Here is a 27,096-nt window from a genome sequence, read left to right on the forward strand (position 1 = left end):
GGCAGTGAGGTGGCTTAGGCCTAGATATGGGAGATCCTGGCTTCAAATCTGATCTCAGATATTTCTTAGCTGTGTGACCCTGGGCAAGTCACTTAACATCAATTTTATAGCCTTTACTGCTCTTCTGCCTTAAAATTGATACTTAGTATTGATTCCAGGATAGAAGATATGGGTTTTTAAAAAATCAGTGTCCAAGTACCCTTAATTATAATATGTAGCATGAATTTCTTTTCGTATAGTTGTTTAACCTAACTGTTCTTGGTTGTTTCATTCTCTTAGGTGCTATTCATATTCAGCATGACATATACTAAAATGGTAGAAAGACTGCCACTAAGTAGATTAAGAACACATATGGATACCTTAAAACACAATAGTGTACTCCTTCATGCTTCTTGGAAAAATGTAATCCATCATCTAGCTTGTGAAAATTGTTTTTAGCTATTTATTTTTGTCTAGGTAGTAAGTAACTATTAATTATTTAACATATACTTCTTAAATAATGATTTCATTAAATGCTTTATTCAATTATTCAATTAGGCAATCAATAAGTAATATTTATTAAGTGCCTAGTGTCTACCAGACACTGCTTTGATAGAGATCCCCACAAAGAGATAGTCTCTGTCCCCAAGGAGTTTTTAGTCTAAGGAAGGAAGCTCTAGGCCTGGCTTTCTATCTACTGAACCACCTAGCTTCCCCCAAATGGTTTGTTTTATTTTTTAAATCCTTGCCTTCTATCTTAGAATCAGTTCTAAGACAGAAGAGTAGATAAGGGCTAGGCAATTAGAATTAAGTGACTTGTCCAGGTTCAAATAGCTAGGAAGTATCTGAGAACAAATTTGTAGTCAGGTCTTCCTGGCTCCTGGTGTGGTGCTCTATTCATTCTGCTACCTATCTGCCCCTTTAATTATGTTGGAATACCTGAATCATGTTCAAAGTTGTTATATTTTAAATATCCTAAAACCTGTAGGAAATGATTACAAGGTAAGGTTGTTTAATTGAACACAGTTTTTATTTTATTAAATAGGTGAGGTTCACATCCCTGGCAATAGGAGCAACTCTAACTTCTGATAAAGTTGGATGTCTTGCTTTAGCCGAAAGTTGTCAAAACATTTCTGGTGGACTCTGGGCTACCGTTGTGAATATACTTCTGGATCATTCAGAATGTAGTATGGTTCGCAGAGAGGTACATCACATTTTATTCATTTATTTAATTTGAAATTTTATTAATTCAATAATGTTATCTCATATAAAATTTAGGAAATTTATGACTTTTCATCTTTGAAACATCATTTGAAATTTAATTGTAGGTTGCACAATTCTTGGTACTTTGTACATTATATGTTTAACAATTAAAGTAACATTTTCTGATGCCTTAACTGCTATTTGATGCACAGTAGAGACTATTGAAGAGTAAGTTGATATATGCTTGGTAGTTGTATAAACTTGTCTTTAAAATATAATGAAGTTGTTTAGTGCCTATTAACAAAGATCCATTTTGACCTTGGTAGAATAATACATTTAGTATTTTTTATTGAACATCATATTATTCCATTGAAGCTTTTATATTCATTAGAAAAGGCATATAATTTTTATTAGTAGGTTCTTTTTAGCTTCAGAGTTCCTTTTCCCTGGGATAAATATTAAAAATAATTTACACCTTTCCACTAGTGGGAAGCAAGAAAATACTATTTAATATTGCTTGTTTTCACTAAGCATGGTTTAATCTACATTATATAATTTTTTTACTTTATGTTTCATATTTCAGGTCAAGTATTTATTGAGAACATTTTTATGCAGAAGTAGTATCTTGATTTGAGAAAATTAACTGATAATGACTTAAATGATTTTTAATAGAAATAATTCATATTTTTCATTTATTATTTTGAAAAAATCAGATATTAAAAGAAGAAAAGGAAATTGGCCGAGAAAAATATTTGTTAGTTTTTTTAAGGTCATTATCTTTTCAATACATTTTACATATTCATCATTGATTTTGACCATGAGCCATAGGTTCTAAATTTCATTACCAATTGATCTATGATATATTTGATTACCAAATTAATCCACGTTGGTGACTCTAGATATGACAACAAGATGGCAGTGTTGATTTTTTTTCATTCTTTTTAGGCTGCATTTATTCTTCAGAACTTATTAGTGATTCCATTGCCTACAGATGATAACCATGATTATTCTTGGCATGTAAGTAGCTATTTAAAAAAACCCAAAACTTTTTGTCTTAGAATTTAAACTGTGTATTGGTTCCAGGGCAGAAGAGAGGTAAGGGCTAGGCAATGGGGTGATGTGGCCAAGATCACACAGCTAGGAAGTATCTATGGTCATATTTAAAACTTGGACCTTCCATCTCTTGGCCTGGCTCTCAATCCACTGAGTTATCTAGCTATTCCCTCATGTGAGTAACTATTAAACATATATTAATGTGATTCTAATAAATAAAAAATTTTCAGTGGCATTTATTTTATTATAAAACAAATTTAAGATGTTGATTTGTTATAAAGTATGATCATTATGAATTATTATTAATTTTTTTTAAACCCTTACCTTCCATCATAGAATCAATACACTGTATTGGTTCCAAGACAGAGGAATGGTAAGGGTTAGGCAATGGGGGTTAAGTGACTTGCCCAGGGTCACACAGCTGGGAAGTGTCTGAGGCCAGATTTGAACCTAGGACCTCCCGTCTCTAGGCCTGTCTCTCAATCCACTGAGCTTCCCAGCTGCCCCCGATTATTATGAATTATTAGGATTATTATTTCAAAAAACAGATTGAAATAAGATAATAACGAACTATATATACTGTAGAGAATATTCTAGCTTCTTGATAGGCAAGTTTTAAAAATACTCTCTTCTTTCCAAAGTACTTAGCAACCAAAAAAGGAAAAATACAAAAGTATTACTTATAATGAAAATATGTATTGCCAATGAAATAATTTGTATTTCTTCTTTCTGAAGGTGCTAGGGATACAAAGACCCAAATGAAACAATTCTTATACTTATTTGGAACATAGCATGCATACAGGGAAATTTGAGAGAGATTATAACTAGGGTGATATCCAGTAGTCTTCATTGAGAAAGATAGAACCTCAGCTGAGACTTGAAGGAGATAAAGAATTTTAATATGAAGATGAAGAGTGAGTGGTGTTCCAAACATAGATGATGGCTTGTGAGAACATCCAAAGACAGGAGCTATTGTGATGAATTCAGGAAATAATATACTTATTCTTTAATCATTTTCACTTTGTGGTAATTCATTCATCTCTTTGTGACCCCATTTGGAGTTTTTTTGGCATCGTAAAGATTAAAATTAATAATCGAAACTAAGTATTATATTTTAACAGTTTTATTACTAATAACTAAAGTAAAAAGAAGTACCTGAACTCAGTCCTGTTGCATGAAAAAAAAAGAGCCTTAGAGGAGTCATAGCAAACTTAAATACAATCATGTAAAGGCGAGGACGCAGGGAAAAGGAAAGGGATTCTAGGTACACAGAAAGGAATTTTGGGAAAGGTAGTTCAAGAATTTCTAACTATACATTTCCACCTGCGATTCTTTGGGAGACCAGTCTCCCCAATGGATCATTGAAACATAACTAACTTATAAGTTGCAATAATTTGTGGATAAAAGGAAAACAAAACCAAACCTATGATTACTAGGTTGTCAAAAAGCCAATTTGGGGGCAGTCCCATTGGCATAAGTGTATATTTTTTTAAACAAGGGCATTTCAACCCCACATAGTTCAAGTCACTTCCCAAAGTTCACTCTGGTTCTTCCGGTGCAGCATGTAGTCTCTTCAGGCATCTATCTTCATGGCACATTTTGGATTTTGGGAAGTAGCAAGTCCTAAAATTTCTCAAATTTAAATCAAAGTTAACAACAATAACTTGCCCCCCCCCCCCCAGGTGAATAATAACAAACACAGGGATCACTCAGGGATGCATGACTGAGTTATGAGGTATATGTGTCAATTTGCAAAATAAAAAACAAAAAATAAAAAATCTGAATAAAAAAGAAATATCTTGTGGATGAAATGCAAACTGTAAAAGTCTTAATGTCTAAAAAAATCTAAGTAAAGGAAAAAGAAACCTATAACAGGTCCTTGAATCAGGGCCCAATTAAAATGATTTAAGAAATCATGTACTTACCCAGTCAGTAGCCAGGTCTACAGAAAGTTTGCCATATTATGAAAGACAGAAAAGGGACTAGATTTCAGCAGCAAATGGGAGCCATGATGGAGGCGAAAAGGAGATGCTTGATAGAATGTGGCTCAGGGGAAGTCCAGCCTCTGACATATGTCAAAACAGCCGCAACCTTGAACCCCAAACAAGTTCAAGTCTTCTTGTCTTGGCTCAAAATTTACATCAATCCCACTGGGATCTGGTCTCTTTGACCTTGTCCTCCATAGGCACTATGCAGGTGTTCTGTACTTCTGTAGCACTCTACAATGGCTCTATTTATATTCCTTCTCTTCTGGAATCAGACAGAATCATTAAGCAAAGTCCCATAATTTTTTAAACAATCAATGGCATCATTTTTATAGTCCAAAGCTTTTGGGTATGCATTAATATTAGAACAAATGCATTTTAAACTTATATTACTGCAAAATCAAAAAAGTTAAAGGAAAATCTTCTCAATATTGTTGACATGTGCTTCAAATACAAAAAGGAGAAAAAAAATAAAACTCAGATGCAATATTGAACATGGAAGGAAAAACAATAATAGAAAAGTTATAACAATAAAAAATATATAGCTTATAATCAGTGAAACACCATTTCAGCCAAAGAGAGGTAGAATACAAAGGTTCCTCACTAAAAAATGAGATCCATTTCCTTTTTAACATGGCCATGAATCATGGTGTGGGTACATTATGATTTTCAGAATAAAACAGTAATACAGTAGATAATGCACATTCAAAGAAGTATCAAAGACCCCACAATTCACAATAGCCCCATTAATTACAATAGCAAGCAAACCCATTATCATTTCATATAAGTTGCTGTATGACATAAAAAAAAACCTATGAACATCAGTTCATATTTGATATTTGTCACAATTTTTACAGATGTAGCAAATCTTTCAACCTTGTCAAAGATAATTTTAAACAGAGTAGAACTTATCTGTGTCTAAATCATCACCAAGAAATCTAGATTGTTCTTGTGGAAGTAAATAAACTGAAGAGTTTTGCAGGAGCTCTTTTTTTGGTTTTCTGCTTCATTGAAACACCTTGGTAAGAACATCTCTGGTTCTCTACCTATATATAATACAACATTCTTTACAATATAAATATAAATAGAAAATATCCATTCAGAATTTATCTAAAATTATTTCTGAAAACCCCTTAGAATTATCATTTAAATTCTTAGCTCATTAAATTCTCCAAAGGTTGCATACAATTTAACCAGTTTTGTTGAAATCTATCCACCATCATCTTTGTGACAATTAATAAAGGCAACATGTGATCTTCTATGGTTCTAGTGGCAAGGGTTTTTGAGCAATATGTTCATGGGTTTATACAAAGATATTTTGTTCTTCAGCAAAGATAAAGGTACAAATTAAAGATCAATATAGGCAAAACAGCTTAAAATGATTTAGTATTACAGAAAAATATTGATTAGATTATGTGACATGTAAAAAATTAGTTTCTCTGACAAGGAGTATTATATTTTATGAGGTTTATTTAAGATTAAGAGTTTAAGAAAATACAAGTAAGAAAGCACGTGTCTAGGTGGGCCAAGAGACCCATTCAACCTCACCTACATCATGAGAGACCCCTCTGCTTGCAAGCGGAAACAGGAAAGAGAGACCCAGCCGAAGGCGAAAAACTCTTTAAATAATAATCTGCTCTAAGCCCAGGTGAGAATTCAGTGAGGTTACAAAGCATCCTGGGAACCAGAGCAAGGTCTTCTGGGGATTGGAGTCCAGGGTTCAAGTCTCCATTTTTACAATTAATACAGATAAACTTGAAAAATTTTAAACATTAAAGCAATCAGTAAATACAATAATATAAACAAGAATGTGCAAGCAGGCAGTGCAGTCAAAATCCTTTTTACCAATTCCAATAGACTTGTTCTATTTTTTTTTCTTTAAATAATATTTTATTTGATCATTTCCAAGCATTATTATTCATTAGAGACAAAGATCATTTTCTCCCCCCCCCCCCCATACCTGACGCGTGATTCCACTGGGTATCACATGTGTTCTTGATTCGAACCCATTGCCATGTTGTTAGTATTAGCAATAGAGTGTTCGTTCAGAGTCTCTCCTCTGATCTGTCCCCTCAACCACTGTAGTCAGGCAATTGCTTTTCCTCAGTGTTTCTACTCCCACAGTTTGTCCTCTGCTTATGGATAGTGTTTTTCTCCTAGATGCCTGCAGATTGTTCAGGGACATTACACCGCCATTAATGGAGAAGTCCATTACGTTCGATTATAACACAGTGTATTAGTCTCTGTGTATAATGTTCTCCTGGTTCGGCTCCTCTCGCTCTGCATCACTTCCTGGAGGTTGTTCCAGTCTCCATGGAATTCCTCCACTTCATTATTCCTCTTAGCACAATAGTATTCCATCACCAACATATACCACAATTTGTTCAGCCTTTCCCCAATTGATGGGCATCCTCTCATTTTCCAGTTTTTGGCCACCACAAAGAGCGCAGCTATGAATATTCTTGTACAAGTCTTTTTCCTTAATATCTCTTTGGGGTACAAACCCAGCAGTGCTATGGCTGGATCAAAGGGCAGACAGTCATTTATCGCCCTTTGGGCATAGATCCAATTGCTCTCCAGAATGGTTGGATCAGTTCACAACTCCTCCAGCAATGGATTAATGTCCCTACTTTGCCACATCTCCAGCATTCACTGCTTTCCTCTGCTGTCATGTTAGCCAATCTGCTGGGTGTGAGGCGATACCTCAGAGTTGTTTTGATTGGATCTCTCTGATTATGAGAGATGTAGAACACTTCTTCATGTGCTTATTAATAGTTTTGAATTCTTTGGCTGAAAACTGCCTGTTCATGTCCCTTGCCCATTTATCAATTGGAGAATGGCTTGATTTTTTGTACAATCGATTTAGCGCTTTATAAATTTGAGTAATTAAACCTTTGTCAGAGGTTTCTATGAAGATTTTCCCCAATTTTTGGTTTCCCTTCTGATTTTAATTACATTGGTTTTGTTTGTACAAAAGCTTTTTAATTTGATGTAGTCAAAATTATTTATTTTACATTTTGTGATTCTTTCTATGTCTTGCTTGGTTTTAAAGTCTTTCCCTTCCCAAAGGTCTGACATGTATACTATTCTGTGTTTACCCAATTTAATTATGGTTTCCTTCTTTATGTTTAAGTCATTCACCCATTTTGAATTTATTTTGGTGTAGGGTGTGAGGTGTTGATTAATTCCTAATCTCTCCCACACTGTTTTCCAATTTTCCCAGTAGTTTTTATCGAATAGTGGATTTTTATCCCAAAAGCTGGGATCTTTGAGTTTATTGTATACTGTCTTGCTGAGGTCTCTTGCCCCCAGTCTGTTCCACTGCTCCTCCTTTCTTTCTCTTAGCCAGTCCCAAATTGTTTTGATGACTGCTGCTTTGTAATATAGTTTGAGGTCTGGGACTGCAAGGCCCCCATCATTTGTGTTTTTTTTTCATTATTTCTCTGGATATCCATGATCCTTTGTTATTCCAAATGAATTTTGTTATGGTTTTTTCTAAATTAGTAAAGAAATTTTTTGGGAGTTCAATGGGTATGGCACTAAATAGATGAATAAGTTTGGATAGGATGGTCATTTTTATTATATTTCCTTGTCCTACCAATGAGCAGTTAATGTTTTTCTAATTGCTCAAGTCTAGTTTTAGTTTTGTGGAAAGTGTTTTGTAGTTTTGTTCATATAGTTCCTGTGTTTGTCTCAGCAGATAGATTCCTAGGTATTTTATTTTGTCTAAGGTGATTTTGAATGGGATTTCTCTTTCTAATTCTTGCTGCTGAGCTGTGTTGGAAATATATAGAAATGCTGATGACTTATGTGGGTTTATTTTGTATCCTGCAACTTTGCTAAAGTTGTTGATTATTTCAATTAGCTTTTTGGTTGAATCTCTAGGATTCTTTAAGTAGACCATCATGTCATCTGCAAAGAGTGATAACTTGGTCTCCTCCTTGCCTATTTTGATGCCTTCAATTTCTTTTCCTTCTCTAATTGCTACTGATAGTGTTTCTAATACAATGTCAAATAATAGAGGTGATAATGGGCATCCTTGTTTCAATCCTGATCTTATTGGGAATGCATCTAGTCTATCCCCATTGCAGAAGATATTAGCTGATGGTTTTAGATATATACTATTTATTATTTTTATGAACAACCCTTCTATTCCTATGCTTTCTAGAGTTTTTAATAGGAATGGGTGTTGATTTTATCAATGGCTTTTTCTGTGTCTATTGAGATAATCATGTGGTTCTTGTTGGTTTTCTTGTTGATGTGGTCAGTTATGTGGATGGTTTTCCTAATATTGAACCAGCCCTGCATCCCTGGTATAAATCCTACTTGATCATGTTGAATGACCCTCCTGATCACTTCTTCTGGAGTCTTTTTGCTAGTATCCTATTTAAGATTTTTGCATCTGTGTTCATTAGGGAGATTGGTCTATAATTTTCTTTCTCTGTTTTTGACCTGCATGGTTTTGGAATCAGTACCATGTTTGTGTCATAAAAGGAGTTTGGTAGAACTCCCTCTTTGCTTATTATATCAAATAGTTTGTATAGTATTGGGATTAACTGTTCTCTGAATGTTTGATAGAATTCACTTGTGAATCCATCGGGCCCTGAGGATTTTTTCTTAGGGAGTTCTTTGATGGCCTATTGGATTTCATTTTCTGATATGGGATTATTTAAGAATTCTATTTATTCTTCTGTTAGTCTAGGCAATTTGTATTTTTGTATATATTCATCCATATCACCTAAATTTTTGATTTATTTGTATTTATGTCATATAATTGGGAAAGTAATTTTTAATGATTGCCTTAATTTCCTCTTCATCAGAGGTGCTGTCCCCCTTTTCATCTTTGATGCTGTTAATTTGCTTTTCTTCTTTCCTTTTTTTAATTAGATTGACCAGTACGTTGTCTATTTTGTTTGCTTTTTCAAAGTACCAGCTTCTAGTCTTATTTATTAGTTCAATAGTTCTATCACTTTTGATTTTATTAATGTCTCCCTTAATTTTTAGGATTTCTAGTTTGGTTTTATGCTGGGGTTTTTTAATTTGATCTCTTTCAAGTTTTTTTCTATTTGCATTTCCAATTGATTGATCTCTGCTCTCCCTTGTTTGTTAATATAAGCATTCAGGGATATAAATTTACCTCTGATTACTGCTTTGCCTGCATCCCAAAAGGTTTGAAAGGATATCTCGCCTTTGTCATTTTCCTCGGTGAAATTATTGTTTCTATGATTTCTTCTCTAAATGATTTTGGAGTATCATATTATTTAATTTCCAATTAGTTTTTGATTTGGTTTTCCACGTACCATTACTGATCGTTATTTTTCTTGCCTTGTGTTCTGAAAAGGCTGCATTTATTATTTCTGCTTTTATGCATTTGTATGCCATGTTTCTGTGACCTAGTGTATGGTCAATCTTTGTGAATGTGCCATGTGGTGCTGAGAAGAAGGTGTATTCCTTTTTATCCCTATTTATTTTTCTCCATATGTCTATTAATTCTAATTTTTCTAAGATTTCATTCACTTCTTTTACCTCTTTCTTATTTATTTTTTGATTTGATTTATCTAAATTTGATAATGGTTGTTTTAAATCTCCCACTAATATGGTTTAACTGTCTATTTCTTCCTTCAATTCTCCTAGTTTCTCCATTAGAAATTTGGGTGCTATATTATTTGGTGCATACATGTTGATTAATGATATTTCCTCATTGTCTAAAGTCCCTTTTAACAAAATATATTTACCTTCCCTATCCCTTTTGATCAGGTCTATTTTTGCTTTGGCTTTATCAGATATCATGATTACCACTCCTGCCTTCTTTCTGTCAGTTGAGGCCCAGAAGGTCTTACTCCATCCTTTAATTCTGACCTTGTGGGTGTCAACCCGCCTCATGTGTGTTTCTTGAAGACAACATATGGTAGGGTTTTGCATTCTAATCCATTCTGCTATTCGTCTACGTTTTATGGGTGAGTTCATCCCATTCACGTTCAAAGTTATGATTGTCATTTGTGGACTCCCTTGCATTTTGATAGCCTTCCCTAATTCTAACCTTTTCTTCTTCGGCTCTACCTTTTAGTCCAGTGATTTACTTTGAATCATTCCCCCTTGTCCCCTCCCTTGATGTTTCCCTTTTTATTCCCTCCTTTTTTGTTCCCTCCCCCTCCCCCTTCTCTTTCCCTCCCTTTTTGTTTTCTCTCTCCCCCTCCCCCCCTTGGTTTTCCCTTCTCCCTACCCTTGTTGGGTAAGATAGAATTCAAGATCCCAATGGATCTGGATGTTTTTCCCTCTCAGAGTTGATTTCCCTGAGATTAAGGTTTAAGTAAAAAACCCTCTCTTCCTCTCCTTCTTATAGTAGTTTTCTTCCCCTCCCCTTCCCATGTGAATCTTTGTGTGAGAAAGATTATTCTATTTGGTCTTTCTTACCCCCTATTTATGCATTACATTTTCCCCACATATTAATATATATATGGATTGATATAAATATAGTCCTTTTAAAAGGGAGTTTGAATAAAAGAAAAAGATAACATTTTTCTCCTTTTCCCTTTCCTTCATATTTACTTTTTCAGGTATTCTATGCTCTTTGTTTTTTGGTGTCGAACTTTCCACAGAGCTCTGGTCTTTTCTTTGCAGAAATTTGGAAAACTTCTATTTTGTTGAATGCCCATACTTTCCTTTGGAAGTATATAGTCAGTTTTGATGGGTTGCTGATTCTTGGTTGAAGGCCCAGCTCTCTTGCCTTTCTGAAAATCATGTTCCATGACTTATGGTCATTCAGAGTGGAACTTGCAAGGTCTGGTGTGACCCTGATTGGCATTCTTTTATAGTTAAATTGTCTTTTTCTGGCTTCTTGTAAGATTTTTTCTTTTGCTTGAAAGCTTTGGAATTTGGCAATTACATTCCTGGGAGTTGTCTTTTGGGGGTTTAGTGTAGAGGGTGTTCTGTGAACTCTTTCAGTGTCTGTATTGCCCCCTTGTTTTAGAATCTCTGGGCAATTTTGTTTGATTATATCTTGTATTACGGTGTCGTGTTTGCTGTTTATTTCTGGCTTTTCTGGTAGTCCAATTATTCTTAAATTGTCTCTTCTCCCTCAATTTTCCAAGTCTATGACCTTGTCGGTGAGATATTTTATGTTCTCTTCTAATTTCTTGGTCTTTTGGCTTTGCTTTATTAATTCTTGCTCTTTTACATGCATATTGTCTTCCAGTTCGCTGATTCTGACCTTTAAAGCCTGGTTTTCCTTTTCAGTTTGGTCAAACTGGTTTTGTAGATGAGTGAATTTCTTTTGCATTATTTCTCACTTTTCCTCCCAGAAGGCTTCCATCTTTTTGATCATTTCAGATTCAAAATCTTCATGAGTTTCTGTTTCCTTTGGAAGGTTTTGGAGCATTTGCTTGTGTTTCCTCTTCTATCTCCTCTGTATTTTGTATCATTGCTCCATAAAAAGTGTCCAAAGTCACCCCCTTCTTCTTGTTTGTTTTTGGAGTTTTGGGGATTTTCTGTGCTGTTTTCCATCTATCTGAATGGGGAGGTCTAGCTTTTCTTATCTCTGTCTGGTGTTCAGAGGCTTTAGCCCCAGGCGAATTGTCTGTTCGCGGGTGTTACTGCTCTCAGTTCCCTTCCGGTGCTTCTTCGTTGTCTTACTTCCATGTTCTGAGTCTGGCTTGGCACTGTCTGCAAGTTATCTCAGAGCCTTTGTGGGCCAGAAGGGCCTGCACTCTGAGGGGGGAGGGGCCGAGGCTTCCCTGGAGCTCAGAGGGCTCCTGATAGGATTAACTTCAGCTGGTTTTGACTGAGTGTGTCTTAATGCAGGGACCTTCCCTGAGACTCGGACAGAAGGATCCAGCCAGGGGTCTACAGGCTCCCCTCTATCGCTCTCTGTTTCCCTGCTGTCCGGTTGCCCCCGCGACTGGCTCAGGTTGTTTTCAGGATTGTGGCCTTCTGAATAACTGGCCCTGAGGTTCTTTTGCCGGCCCTGAGGGTTACTGTTGTTTTAGAAGACCTTGCACTCTGAGGATAGAGGGACCACGGCTTCCCGGAACTCTGAGTGCTCCTGATAGGATTAACTTCACCTGGGTTGGACTGAGTGCCTCTTAAAGCAGGGACCTTCCCTGAGACTCGGAAGGAAGGATCCAGCCAGGGGGCTATAAGCTCCCCTCTGTCTCTCTCTGTTTCCCTGCTGTCTGGGTCCCCCTGCGACCGGCTCAGGTTGTTTTCAGGATTCAGCCTTCAGAATAGCCGGCCCTGAGGTGCTTTTGCTGTCTCTTAGGTTCCTGCTACAGCCTCGGACTCAGAGCTCTGGGTTGGGGGGAATGGGTCCTGGGACCTTCCTTCTGCCTACCCCTTAGATCTGAGTGATCTCGGGTTCTGGCTTTTGGGGGGCCATACCTTTTGATCCAGGTCCAGGAGGAGGGTTCCCGGGATCTATCCTGTTGTTTGTTTTGAATTTCGGTGTCCTAGTAGCATACAGTTTGAGATCAATTAGGAAGGTTTTCCGGAGATTGAACTTTAGATCTCTCTAAGCCTCCATCTTGACCGGAAGTTTCAGACTTGTTCTATATTATAGGAAGAGAATAAACTCAAAATAGTTAGGAATAAACTTCCAGATCTCTTTTAAAGTTTCCTTTCCCTCTCCCTAGTATTTATCATCCATTTGCATTTTTTTTGCCAGAGCTCTGAAGTTCATCATAGTGAGGGAGAATTCTGCACTGAACACAGTATGGGGGATCTCAAATTAGATGTATTGTAGACGTTGGGCAGGCCCAAATGCCAAAAGTGTGTAGGAGATGAATTTTCCCTCTGAATCTCAGGATTATTCAAGGTAAATTCAAGGACCAGTGGAAATGGAAGCTGTTTGAGCATTATTTCTCAAAAAAAAAAAGGCAGAATTAGCTAGGAGGCTTGAAAAGTATTGTTCTTTCACCTCCTCTTGGGGCAAAACTAAGAGGATAAACAATAGTATATTTTCATATGAGAGAAATGGTGATTTGAATCAAGAGAGAGAAGGAAAAAGCAGGCTTATTTCCCCAAACTGACTTTAAATCTACTGATTTTTAACTATTTGCCCTCAAAAGAAATGAGGAGTCCCCTTCTTGTGAAAAAAAAAATTCTGAGTTGCAAGTCTCTTAGCCAGGAGCCCAGGATCAGCTTAATTCTTCAGCTTAGAAATTTAGGAGGGGGTAGGGTTTCTTTTCTTTATGCTAAAAAATGGCTAGGGCAGGCTAGAAAAATCCATCTGGAATGTGGAAAGGTAGTGGGATGGAAAGATTTTTATACCTCATCCTCTGCAGAGACTTGACTCAGAGATAGTAGTGGAAAGTAGCAGCTGAGTAGCACACTGGATGGGTGCAAACGGGGGTGTCAGGAGCAGTTGAGCTGGGAGGCAGGAAGACTGGACAACAGGGTGGAGCACTAGGTCAAGCAGATGGCAGGAAAACAGCAGTGGTAGCAGGAGACAGGCAGGGCAAGAGCATAGGCATAGCTAGCCACCAGACCTTCATGGTTGTGGGTGGTAACTGGGGAAACTTACTATCTTTACTGTAAGATTATCTGCTCAAAAATTTTGAGAATTCATGATCACTTCATGGTAAGCCAAAATGTAAAGATTAAAATTAATAATCAAAACTAAGTATTATATTTTAAAAGTTTAATTAATAATAACTAAAAGGAAGTACCTGAACTCAGCCCAGTTGTGTGAAAAAAAGAGCTTAGAGAAGTCACAGCAAACTTAAATATAATCATGTAAAGGCGAGGACGCAGGAAAAGGGAAAGGAATTCTATGTACTACAGAAAGGAATTTTGGGAAAGGTAGTTCAAGAATTTCTAACTATACAGCAGAGATGGTAATTGGTTTGCCATTTCTTTCTCCAGGTCATTTTACAGATGAGCCAAGTATTCTGGAAGTTAATATAGTCTTGTGGAAGTTAGTATAGTCTTGTGCTTCATTAGTTCCAATGATTCATGAGTTTAATGTTGGAATTTTCTCTCATAATCTCTCAAGTTTATTGGTAATAAATTCCTTCCTACTCTCTAACCTTTTGTAGAAGTCATTTTCCACAGTAGATAAGTCTGAAGATCTTTCTTAACACTAACTTTGGTTCCCAAAAGTTGTCATCATTCTTGTTCCTGTTTTCTTCTGGTATACATGTAATCTTGGCAAGGTTTCTCTGTTCTCCAGTGAAACTTCTGGGTTGGAGATTTTGGTTCCTCTTAGAGCCTGGTTAATCTTCACCCTCATTGTTGTTCAGTCATATTTCAGTCACGTCAGATTCTTCATGACCCATTTTGGGATTTCTTGGGCAAAAATACCAGAGTGATTTTCCATTTCCTTCTCTGGTTCATTTAAAAAATGAGGAAACTGAGGCAAGCAGTTATGTAACTTGCCTAAGATCACACAGCTTAGAAGTGTCTGAGGACAGATTTGAACTCAAGATGAGTCTTCAGTGACTCAGATATGGCACTCTATCCATTGAACTACTTATCTGTCCTCATTATAATTGTCCTCTTCCCATGTGCAGTTAGTAGATCTATAAATTACTCCTTTGCCATTGTGGCATGATCCTTAAAGACCAAGAACTTCATTTCTGCCTCAGATTGCTTAATATAAAGAATAATTCATCTTCATTTTCCTTATATTGTCTTTTTCTAAAACCATTAATAAGAGCCAGGGGGTTATTTTATTATTTTTTTGCTTTTCTCTGACTTTTTCATCCATTTATTAATTTCTCATCCAGGTCATGGATGGGATTAGTCATAGCTCCTTCTAGCTAACCAAAAGAGCTCCTCCTCCACCTTTAACAACATAGTCACAGGACATACCAGAGTCCTGCATCTGGCAATCTAATCACTCCAAGGATCTCTGTATAGCTTCTCTGTCAGTAAGACTATCTGAGACAGAAAGTACATGTAGATGAGTTGGATTCAAAGTTGTGAGAAGGATAGTGGTTAGATTGTCTTTGGGAAAATTAAAAAAAAATTCAAATATTCACTGCAAGATTTCCATGAGTACAAAGACCTAAGACCTATCTTTTAAATATCAATATCATACCATTATTACTGTATGAATGGCAGTGAAACATATAATATGATTGACTCCCAAGATTTAAAAAGTAAATGTTACATTACAGGACAATATTGGGTTTTGGCAGAGTATGATAAAAGCAAAGAGAAACTGAAGAATAAGAATAAAAAGTGTCATGGAAGTGCCATATTGTAGAAAGAAGAAGTGAGCTGATTGAAAACTCCTGAAACCAATTAATAACAGCTAGAGGATTTCATTAGTCTCTCTAGCATGGCAGGATAAATGAGGGAAAGCCCTAGTAGATAGACCTCTAGTGGTGAGTTTCTAGAAGGGCAATGATATGATTTACATAAGATGGGCAATCATAGATGGATTGTAATCTATATTTTTTTCCTTTTAGACATTATTTTATTTGGTAATTTTCAAACATTATTCCTTGGAAACAAAGATCATTTTCTTTTCTTCCCCCCCCTCCCACCACCCCTCCCATAGCCGACGCGCTATTCCACTGGGTATCACATGTGTCCTTGATTTGAACCCATTTCCATGTTGTTGGTATTTACATTAGAGTGTTCATTTAGAGTCTCTCCTCATTCATATCCCTTCTACCCCCGTAGTCAAGCAGTTGCTTATGTTCGGTGTTTTTACTTCCACAATTTGTCCCATGTTTGTGGATAGTGTTTTTTCTCCTAGATCCCTGCAGAATGTTCAGGGACGTTGTATTGTCACTAATGGTCCATTATGTTTGATTGTACCACAGTGTATCAGTCTCTGTGTACAATCTTGTCCTGGTTCTGTTCCTTTCGTTCTGCATCACTTCCTGGAGGTTGTTCCAGTCTCCATGGAATTCCTTTTAATGCAATAGTATTCCATCACCGACATATACCACAATTTGTTCAGCCATTCCCCAATTGAAGGGCATCCTCTCATTTTCCAATTTTTGACCACTACAAAGAGTGCAGCTATGAATATTCTTGTACAAGTCTTTTTCCCTAATATCTCTTTGGGGTACAAACCCTGAAGTGTTATGGCTGGATCAAAGGGCAGACAGTCTTTTATCACTCTTTGGGGGTAGTTCCAAATTGCCCTCCAGAATGATTGGATCAGTTCACAACTCCACCAGCAATAAATTAATGTCCTGACTTTGCCACATCCCCTCCAGCATTCATTAGTTTCCTTTGCTGTCATGTTGCCAATCTGCTAGGTGTGAGGTTTTGATTTGCATCTCTCTGATTATAAGAGATGTAGAGCACTTTTTCATGTGCTTATTAATAGTTTTGAATTCTTTGGCTGAAAACTGCCTGTTCATGTCCCTTGCCCATTTATCAATTGGAGAATGGCTTGATTTTTTGTACAATCGATTTAGCGCTTTATAAATTTGAGTAATTAAACCTTTGTCAGAGGTTTCTATGAAGATTTTTTCCCAATTTTTTGTTTCCCTTCTGATTTTAATTACATTGGTTTTGTTTGTACAAAAGCTTTTTAATTTGATGTAGTCAAAATTATTTATTTTACATTTTGTGATTCTTTCTATGTCTTGCTTGGTTTTAAAGTCTTTCCCTTCCCAAAGGTCTGACATGTATACTATTCTGTGTTCCCCTAATTTATATAAAGTTTCCTTCTTTATGTTTAAGTCATTCACCCATTTTGAATTTATTTTGGTGTAGGGTGTGAGGTGTTGATCAATTCCTAATCTCTCCCACACTGTCTTCCAATTTTCCCAGTAGTTTTTATCGAATAGTGGATTTTTATCCCAAAAGCTGGGATCTTTGAGTTTATTGTATACTGTCTTGCTGAGGTCTCTTGCCCCCAGTCTGTTCCACTGCTCCTCCTTTCTTTCTCTTAGCCAGTCCCAAATTGTTTTGATGACTGCTGCTTTGTAATATAGTTTGAGGTCTGAGACTGAAAGGCCCCCATCATTTGCGTTTTTTTTTTCATTATTTCCCTGGTTTTCCATAATCCTTTGTTCTTCCAAATGAACTTTGTTATGTTTTTTTCTAAAATCAGTAAAAAAAATTTTTGTAAGTTCAATGGGTATGGCACTAAATAGATGAATAAGTTTGGATAGGATGGTCATTTTTATTATATTTCCTTGTCCTACCAATGAGCAGTTAATGTTTTTCTAATTGCTCAAGTCTAGTTTTAGTTTTGTGGAAAGTGTTTTGTAGTTTTGTTCATATAGTTCCTGTGTTTGTCTCAACAGATAGATTCCTAGGTATTTTATTTTGTCTAAGGTGATTTTGAATGGGATTTCTCTTTCTAATTCTTGCTGCTGAGCTGTGTTGGAAATATATAGAAATGCTGATGACTTATGCGGGTTTATTTTGTATCCTGCAACTTTGCTAAAGTTGTTGATTATTTCGACTAGCTTTTTGGTTGATTCTCTAGGATTCTTTAAGTAGACCATCATGTCATCCGCAAAGAGTGATAACTTGGTCTCCTCCTTGCCTATTTTAATGCCTTCAATTTCTTTTTCTTCTCTAATTGCAACTGCTAGTGTTTCTAGTATAATGTCAAATAATAGAGGTGATAATGGGCATCCTTGTTTCAATCCTGATCTTATTGGGAATGCATCTAGTTTATCCCCATTGCAGATGATGTTAGCTGATGGTTTTAGATATATACTGTTTATCATTCTTAGGAAAGGCCCCCTTCTATTTCTATACTTTCTAGTGTTTTCAATAGGAATGAGTGTTGTATTATGTCACAGTCTTTTTCTGAATCTATTGAGATAATCATGTAATTTTTGTCAGTTTGCTTGTTAATATAGTCAATTATGTGGATGGTTTTCCTAATGTTGAACCAGCCCTGCATCCCTGGTATAAATCCTACTTGATCATGTTGAATGACCCTCCTGATCACTTCTTCTGGAGTCTTTTTGCTAGTATCCTATTTAAGATTTTTGCATCTGTGTTCATTAGGGAGATTGGTCTATAGTTTTCTTTCTCTGTTTTTGACCTGCATGGTTTTGGAATCAATACCATGTTTGTGTCATAAAAGGAATTTGGTAGAACTCCCTCTTTGCTTATTGTGTCAAATAGTTTGTATAGTATTGGGATTAGCTGTTCTTTGAATATTTGATAGAATTCACTTGTGAATCCATCAGGCCCTGGAGATTTTTTCTTAGGGAGTTCTTTGATGGCCTATTGGATTTCATTTTCTGATATGGGATTATTTAAAAGTTCTATTTTTTCTTCTGTTAGTCTAGGAAGTTTATATTTTTGTAAATATTCATCTATATCACCTAGATTGGTATACTTATTGCCATATAATTGGGCACAGTAGTTTTTAATGATTGCCTTAATTTCCTCTTCATTGGAGGTGATGTCCTCCTTTTCATCTTTGATGCTGTTAATTTGCTTTTCTTCTTTCCTTTTTTTAATTAGATTGACCAGTACTTTGTCTATTTTGTTTGTTTTTTCAAAGTACCAGCTTCTAGTCTTATTTATTAGTTCAATAGTTCTGTCACTTTCGATTTTATTAATTTCTCCCTTAATTTTTAGGATCTCTAGTTTGGTTTTCTTCTGGGGGTTTTAAATTTGATCTCTTTCAAGTTTTTTTATTTGCATTTCTAATCCATTGAATTCTACTCTCCCTAGTTTGTTAATATATGCACTTAGGGATATGAATTTTCCTCTGATTACTGCTTTGGCTGCATCTAATAAGGTTTGAAAGGATGTCTCACCATTTTCATTTTCCTCAATGAAATTATTAATTGTTTCTATGATTTGTTCACTGACCTACCAATTTTGGAGTATCATATTATTTAATTTCCAATTAATTTTTGTTTTTGCTCTTTCTGTATCCTTACTGATCATTATTTTTGTTGCCTTATGATCTGAAAAAGTTGTATTTATTAGTTCTGCTTTTTTGAATTTGTATGCCATATTTCTCCGACCTAGTGTGTGATCAATCTTTGTGAATGTGCCATGTGGTGCTGAGAAGAAGGTTCATTCTTTTTTGTCCCTATTTATTTTCATCAATTTGTCTATTAACTCTAATTTTTCTAAGATTTTATTCACATCTTTTATCTCTTTCTTATTTTTTGATTTGATTTGTCTAAATTTGATAGTGGTTGGTTTAGGTCTCTGACAAATATGGTTTTACTGTCTATTTCCTCCTTCATTTCTCATAGTTTCTCTATTAGAAATTTGGGTGCTATACCAATTGGTGCATACATGTTAATTAGTGATATTTCCTCTTTGTTTACACTACCTTTTAACAGAATATATTTACTTCCCTTTCCCTTTTAATCAGGTCTGTTTTTGCTTCGACTTTGTCAGATATCATAATTGCCACTCCTGCCTTTTTTCTATCAGTTGAGTCCCAGAAGGTCTTACTCCATCCTTTAGTTCTGACCTTATAAGTGTCTACCTGTCTCATATGTGTTTTTTGAAGACAACATATGGTAGGGTTTTGGATTCTAATCCATTCTGCTATTTGTCTACGTTTTATGGGTGAGTTCATCCCATTCACTTTCAAAGTTATGATTGTCACTTGTGGATTCCCTGGCATTTTGATATCCTCCCCTAATTCTGGCCTTTCTTCTAGAGCTATAACTTTTTAAGCCAGTGATTTACTTTAAATCAGTCCCTCTAGTCCCCTCCCTTGATATGTTTCTCTTTCTAGCCTCTCCATTTTTGTTTCCTTCCCCTCCCCCCTCTCCTTCCCTCCCTTTTTGTGTTCCCTCTCCCCCCTAAGCCTCTTGGGTTTCCCTTCTTCATTACCCTGTTGGATAAGATAAAATTCAAGATCCCAATGGATGTCCTTCCCTCTCAGAGTTGATTTCCCTGAGAGTAAGGTTTAAGTAAAAACTCTCTTCCTCTCCTTCTTATTCTTCCCTTCCCCTTCCAATATGTATCTTTGGGTGAGAAATATTATTCTAGTTAGTTTTTTTTTCTATTTATTGAAATATATCTTAGTACCAACAACGATTCTCCCCTCCCTTTTTCACCCCCTTTCTCCATATCGTCTTGATGCCCCGATCTTTTCCTATGCCTGGTTCTTCTAACTACTCTAAGGATACATATAATTTTTATGAGTTACACATTACATTTTCCCCACATATTAGTATTTATTATTTGATATAAATGTATATCCTTAAAGAAGAGATTTTGAATAAATGAAAAAGATAACATTTTTCTCCTCTTCCCTTTTTTTTATATTTACTTTTTCATGTTTCTCTTGCTCTTTGTGTTTGGATGTCAAAACTTTCCACTGAGTTCTGGTCTTTTCTTTGCAAATCCTTGGAACTCTTCTATTTTGTTGAATGCCCCTACTTTCCCCTGGAAGTATATAGACAGTTTTGATGGGTAGTTGATTCTTGGTTGGAGACCCATTTCTCTTGCCTTTCTGAATATCGTGTTCCATGCTTTGAGGTCTCTTAGCATGTTCGCTGCTAACTCATGTGTGATCCTTATGGGGTCTCCTCTATATCTGAAGTTCCTCTTCTTGGCTTCTTGTAAGATTTTCTCCTTAGCTTGGAAGCTCTTGAATTTGGTGATTACATTCCTGGGGATGTCTTTTGGGGATTAAGTATAGAGGGTGTTCTATTAATCCTTTCTATTTCTATTTTGCCTCCTTGCTCGAGAACATTAGGGCAATTTTCTTTGATAATCTCTTATAGTATGGCATTGAGATTTTTGTTTATCTCTGGTTTTTCAGGTAGACCAATGATTCTCAAGTGGTCTCTCCTTCCTCTGTTTTCCTGGTCTGTCATCTTGTCAGTGAGATATTTTATGTTTTCTTCTAATTCCTTAATTTTGTACTTTGCTTTATTAATTATTGCTGTTTTGCAAGATCACTGTCTTCCAGTTGCTTAGTTCTGGTCTTTAGGGACTGGTTTTGCTTTTCAGATTCGCCAACCCTTCTGTTAGAGGCTTCCAGGTCATTCTCCAATTGTGAGGTCTTGTCTGTCAGGCTGTTGACCTCTTTCTGAATTTTTTCCAATTTTTCTTGCTAGAAGGTTTCCATCTTTTGGATAAGCTCCAATTTGAGTTCTTCCAGAGCTTGTGGATAATTTCCATTTGGGGGGGCATGTTTTGATTTTGTTTGAATTTTATCCTCTTTCTCTTCTGTCCCCTGGGGTTTACCTCTATAAAAGTTTTCAATAGTCAGTTTTTTCCCTTTCTTCTTGCAGGGTTGCTCTTGGGCCATTTGGGCCATCCGTTCAGTGGTTTTCCCTTTCCTTTTTGGTCAGAGGTCTGGGTGATATGGGCGGGTTTTCTGTGGATTTAAGTTGCCTCAGACTAGTTCTTTCCAGCCTCTGTGGTTTGTTAGCGTGCCTGCCCCCGTGCTCTTCTCTCCGGTGCACAGGAATCTCCTGTAAAACTGCTCTGAGGGGTGGATCTCTGGTAGTCCCTATCAGTTTCCAAGGACCCTTGCATGCCCTCCCCCCCTCCCCCCCACTACAACGAGAAGCGGAGTTTTGGTCTCAGGCCATTTTTATAGTTTTTGGAGACTCCAAGCTGTTCGCAGTTTGCAAGAGCCCCCGTAGTCTGTGTGCTCTCTGGTGCACAGGGTTCTCCAGTGAAACTGCCCTGAGATGTATTTTCCTAGTAGTCCTCCTTAGCTCCAATGGGCCCTGTTGTGTGCGTGCCCCCCCAGACAGAGATGTTCCTCACTCACTCACTTTCCCTAATGAGTGCTTTGAGCTCCTACTCTGGTTCCTGGTTCCGTGGGGGAGCTGGGGGGGGGGGGGAAGGGCAGCTCAGTTCACGTTTTTGTGCAAGCTTTTCCTCCTCCTTATAGTGTGGAAATGTTCACTCCCCACATACCTTAGTTACTGTGGCGTACTGGAGAGTGTCTCCATTCTTCCAAGGATGATTTTTATGCTCTTTTGAGGTAGTGTATTTCATTAGGTTCTGGGGAGAGTAAGTGATTCGCGTCTAGATTGCAGCCATGTTTACCCAGAAGTCCTGTGATCTATATTTAAGAGAACGTCTAAACTGATGTGATCCCTGATCTATTTCAGTATTTTGAGAGTGCTTCATTAAGGACAATGGGATAATATACATAAAATAGTTTTCTCATGTTCTAGAAATTGAGATCCTCTGATCTTAATGACTTAAGAAATACCAAACATTAACTTACAGCATACTTAATTAATACTCTTGCTTCCACTCCAATATATTGATATTCCCAAAGACTTTAACATTTAGTTGGGACATTGATTTTTGTACAAGTATAAAACATGAATATCATGTCAAAATGATAAAACTTTTGTTAATTAGATTGACATATAATTGAATAGAGACTTGTAAACATTATCTGTTGTCTAGAGTTCTTTCATTCAAAATTTGTTGTATCTATAGCAAAAACTATTATTAGCATGGGCTTTCTGCCAGCATGTCTACATTAATTCATTATTTAATAATAGATATTGTAATATTTCTGAATTATAGCTGGATTACATAATTTTGAAATAAATTAGATTGATTTTCCTTTCTTCATAGGAAGAAATTTATGTGTGACCAAATAAGATATAACATTATAGGATATAAAATAGATTATTTAGATTATATTGCATTAAGTTATTTTTTGTACAAATGTGAAAGGGAGTTTTCAGAAGAAGAAATCAAATTATTTTTAGTCATATAAAAATGCTCTAAATCACTATTGATTAGTGAAATGCAAATTATAATAATTCTCAGGAACCACCTCACACCAATCAGATTGGCTAATATGGCAGAAAAGAAAAATGGCAAATGTTAGAAGGGATTTGGGAAAGTTAGAGCATAAATAGGGGTAATAGGGTCTCGGGGGATTGAGAACTAACTAGACTTAGATGTCGGAGGTGTTGGTTGACCCTGGGAAAGTTGCTTAAACCCAGTTACCTAACCCTTACTACTCTTATGCCTTAGAACAAATATACAATATTGATTTTAAGATGATAAGAAAATTTTTTTTAAATTTGAGACACAAATGCACTGTTAGTAGAGTTGTGAACTTGTTTAAACATTCTTGAGAGCAATTTGGAACTATACCCAAAGGGTTAAAAACTGTGAATACCCTTTGACCCAGCAATACCACTACTACATTTGTATCCCAAAGATATCAAAGCAAAAGGAAAAGGACCTATATATACAAAAATATTCATAGCAACCCTTTTTATGGTGGTAAAAAGAATTGGAAACTGAGGGGATGCCTATCAACTGGGGAATGGCTGAACAAGTTGTGGTACATCATTGTAATGGAATACTATTGTGCTACAAGAAATGACAAGCAGGGTGGTTTCAGAAAAACCTGGAAACATTTATATGAACTGATGTAAATGAAGTGAGAATAATCAAGAGAACTCTGTATTCAGAACAACAATATTGCATGATGATTTTGATCAATATACTGATACAAGATGGTTCCAGAGAACTCATGATGAAAAATTCTATCTATTTTTAGAGAAAAAACTGATGGAATTTAGATTTTCTCCATTTTTCTTAATTTTTTTAAGGTTATGTTTTCTTTTGCAACGTGGCTAATATGGAAATGTTTTGCATGACTTCATGCATGATCAATATCAAATTTTTGCCTTTTATAATGAGCAAGAAGGCATGGAAGCGATAGAAAGAATTTGGGACTCAAAATATTAATAAATGTTAAAAATTAAAAAAATTTATATTAAATTGAAAAATATTTAATGAAATACATAAGAATATATAGAGGAGAAAAATAGTTGACACTCTCCAGCCTCATGCCATTTATTATGGGAAAGATGATATAGAAATGTATTAGGTAAAAGAGAGAAATTGTTTTGAATGGTTTGACTATCCTTTACTTTGGTATACTCATACATGTGTTTTCTTCAACTTGATTTATTATCTAGCTTAAAAATAAAACTGGAGAAATTATTGTGAGAACTTATTTAATGAAATGGCAAGTCTTTTAATGACATATTTTCTTTAATATTATTTCCTGAATCTTAAATGTCTGTAATTGTCAATATTATTTAAGCCCACCCAAAATCAAATTCTAAAATTTGATGACTTTTTCTTTTGTTCATAAACTTTTTTTTACTTCTTAATATGGCTTATTTTGATAACTATATTTTCTGAGGTCTCAAATTATATTTGAGAGAGAAATTGAAAAGACAGTCAGGAAACTCTATTTCTAAAAATATTTTCTAATTATTCCATAATCTGATTTTAGTGAGAAGCTGTAATAATTAGGCTAATTACATGCTTTATCTCTATGATTATTTGTACTTGTTGATATTTTGCTGTCATATTTACAAAATTTACCAGTTAATCATGGTCTTCTTAGTTGTTCCTTTACATTTTCTCTAACATCATAATTTCCTAATTTTGGCCTTGTTGCCATTATCCTAATTTAGGCCCATATTATCTCATACATGTATTATTTCAGTCATCTCATTCCTGGATTCCCCATTACCAGTAATTTTCTTTATAATACCACATGAATACAAAATTAATCTTTTAAAATGACAATAACATAATATTCTCCTTAGTTTTGCCACTCCCTCCTATGTTCAAGGTTTAACAATATTTGAGTGTTATTGGGTCTAAAATTTCATCTGCCAGCCAACTAGGTGATTAGTTTCTCTGAACTTAGCTAGATTGATCTATGAAAAAATGTATTGTTAGGCCTATACGCCAAGCTTGTCAGTTTATTAGAATCTGTTAGAACTGGTTTTATAACTATAGTTTTTGAGAATACAGGGATATCTGGGTTGTGGTACCTCAACAATTATGAGATGGTATAAGAAGTTTTTGTAGAAGGAATAGTGAATCCAGAGGAAAGGAGCTTATATGGACAACTACGAAGAAGTCTTCTTATTCTGCCCATGCAGTGTAGGGGCTACTCAAGGAACCAATCCCACTGTTGATCAACATGCAAACTTTCACCTGATCTATTTTCCATCTAGGGCCATTTTGTTCCTCCTTAGGCAAACCTGTGACTGACTCTCTTCTTGGGATTCAGTTTATGACTATTTCCCATATATGTCTTTATTTTGAATTAGAAGCTGGGCGAGATGTGACAAGAGAGCATTTCATATGGAAAAGAAATATGAAGTTTTAGTGGATTATGAGCACAATTTGAGTAACTAGTGTAATATGGTAACCATGTTAACTAATGTGTTCTTTGGAGACATGAATAGAATCATAATGTGAAGAAATGAGGAAGATAGTGTCTCACTATACTCTTTCCTGGTCAGAACACACCTGAAATACTGAATTTAGTTCTGAGTACCTCATTTGAGGAAAGATATTGATAAACTATAGGGTTTCTAGATTTTGGTTCTGGGAAATAGGGTGTATTTTTATAATCCAATATATTTTGTTTTAGTCATTTAAAAATTATTCTAAGGAGAGGCTTAACCACTTTATCCACCTTTCAGAGATGTGCATGGTATAAAAAAAGCCCTGAGATCATAACATATAAAGATCAATTGAAGAAAGTAAGGATGATTTAAGAGGAGCATAGATCATAGATTTGGATCTGTTGTTGTTCAATTGTGTCTGACCCTCCATGGCTCTGTAGACAATATAGTCCATGGGTTTTTCTTAACCAGGATATCTTAGTAATTTGCCATTTCCTTATCCAAAGGATTAAGGCAAACAGAAGTTAAGTGACTTCCTCAGGGTCCAAAGCCAGATTTGAACCCAGGTCTTCCTGACTCCAAGTTCAGTGTTTTTTCTACTCTGCTTCCTTATATTTAGAGACCTAATAGGTCATCTTACTCCTTCATTTCATAGAGGAGAACTTGGGCCTCAGAGTCAAAGTCATCAAGATAGAAAGTAAAAGAGTTCACATTCAAACCAAGGTTCTGATTCCAGTCACACCATCTACCTAAATAAATAGCTTCTACAAGTATCTTAAAGCTATCTTGTGGAAGAGTTAATAATTAGAATTGTTCTGCTTGATCCCAGAGGATAAAAGCAGGAATAATGAATAGAAGCTGCAAGGAGCAAGATTTTGGCATGATGGAGGAAAAAATTTTCTAGCAATTAGTGTTAGCCAGAAGTGGAAAGATCTGGCTCTAGATAGATACTCTTGTGCAGAAAGCCTTTTCGCAAAGACTGGATGATCACTTGTGTGTGTTGTACAGATGATTTTTGTTTTAAAGTTAATGTGTGATTGGATTAGACGACCTTTCTGAGATCTCTTCCAAATTAGAGATCTGTGATTCTTTGAATTCGTGTATTGTAGCATAACATATAAACGGCTCCATTTACATTTTTTTTGCTCATTAAGATCTATTGTGCAATCACAGACATTTTCAGTGGATGAATTTTCCCTAAGCTGGTTTAACCAAATCCTATATTTGTTTACAGACTTGTATGTCTTTTTTTCTTTTTTATATCTTAAATGGATAATAATATAACACATTTTCCCATATTAGTCACTTTGTGGAAGAGAATTTGAACAAAAAAAATGAAGAAAGAATGTAAACATAGTATGTTTTGGCCTGTATTTGGACTGCATCAATTCTTTCTCTGGAGGTAGATGACATTTTTTTTTTAAACCCATACCTTCCATCTTGGAGTCAATACTGTGTATTGGCTCCAAGGCAGAAGAGTGTTAAGGGCTAGGCAATGGGGGTCAAGTGACTTGCCCAGGGTCGCACAGCTGGGAAGTGTCTGAGGCCACATTTGAACCTAGGACCTCCCATCTCTAGGGCTGGCTCTCAATCTACTGAGCTACCCAGCTGCCCCCTAGGTAGATGACATTTTTAATCATGAGTCTGGGGATTGTCTTGAATCCCTATCTTGCTAAGAATAGCTATGTCAGTATTCTTCTGGTTCTTCTAACTCTGCATCAGTTCATGTAGGTCTTTCCATATTTTTCTGAAATTATCCTTCTTATCATTTCTTAAAACATTCCATTACAGTCACATCTCACAACTTGTTC

At 35.8% G+C, this 27,096-nt stretch overlaps 1 protein-coding gene across 4 annotated transcripts in view; it reads left to right on the top strand.

The window, feature by feature from the left end:
* RTTN (rotatin) overlaps positions 1-27,096 on the top strand; it is a 266,106-nt gene that overhangs the window by 140,266 nt on the left and 98,744 nt on the right. For all 4 annotated transcript variants that reach the window (XM_007487781.3, XM_056823598.1, XM_056823599.1 and 1 more), the window contains 2 exons: positions 1,025-1,183; positions 2,128-2,199. In XM_007487781.3, coding sequence (XP_007487843.1) covers positions 1,025-1,183; positions 2,128-2,199 — 231 coding nt within the window. The remainder of the gene's footprint in view (positions 1-1,024; positions 1,184-2,127; positions 2,200-27,096) is intronic.

The sequence above is a fragment of the Monodelphis domestica genome, chromosome 3 (genome assembly GCF_027887165.1).
Source record: "Monodelphis domestica isolate mMonDom1 chromosome 3, mMonDom1.pri, whole genome shotgun sequence".
Classification (NCBI taxonomy): Eukaryota; Metazoa; Chordata; class Mammalia; order Didelphimorphia; family Didelphidae; genus Monodelphis; species Monodelphis domestica.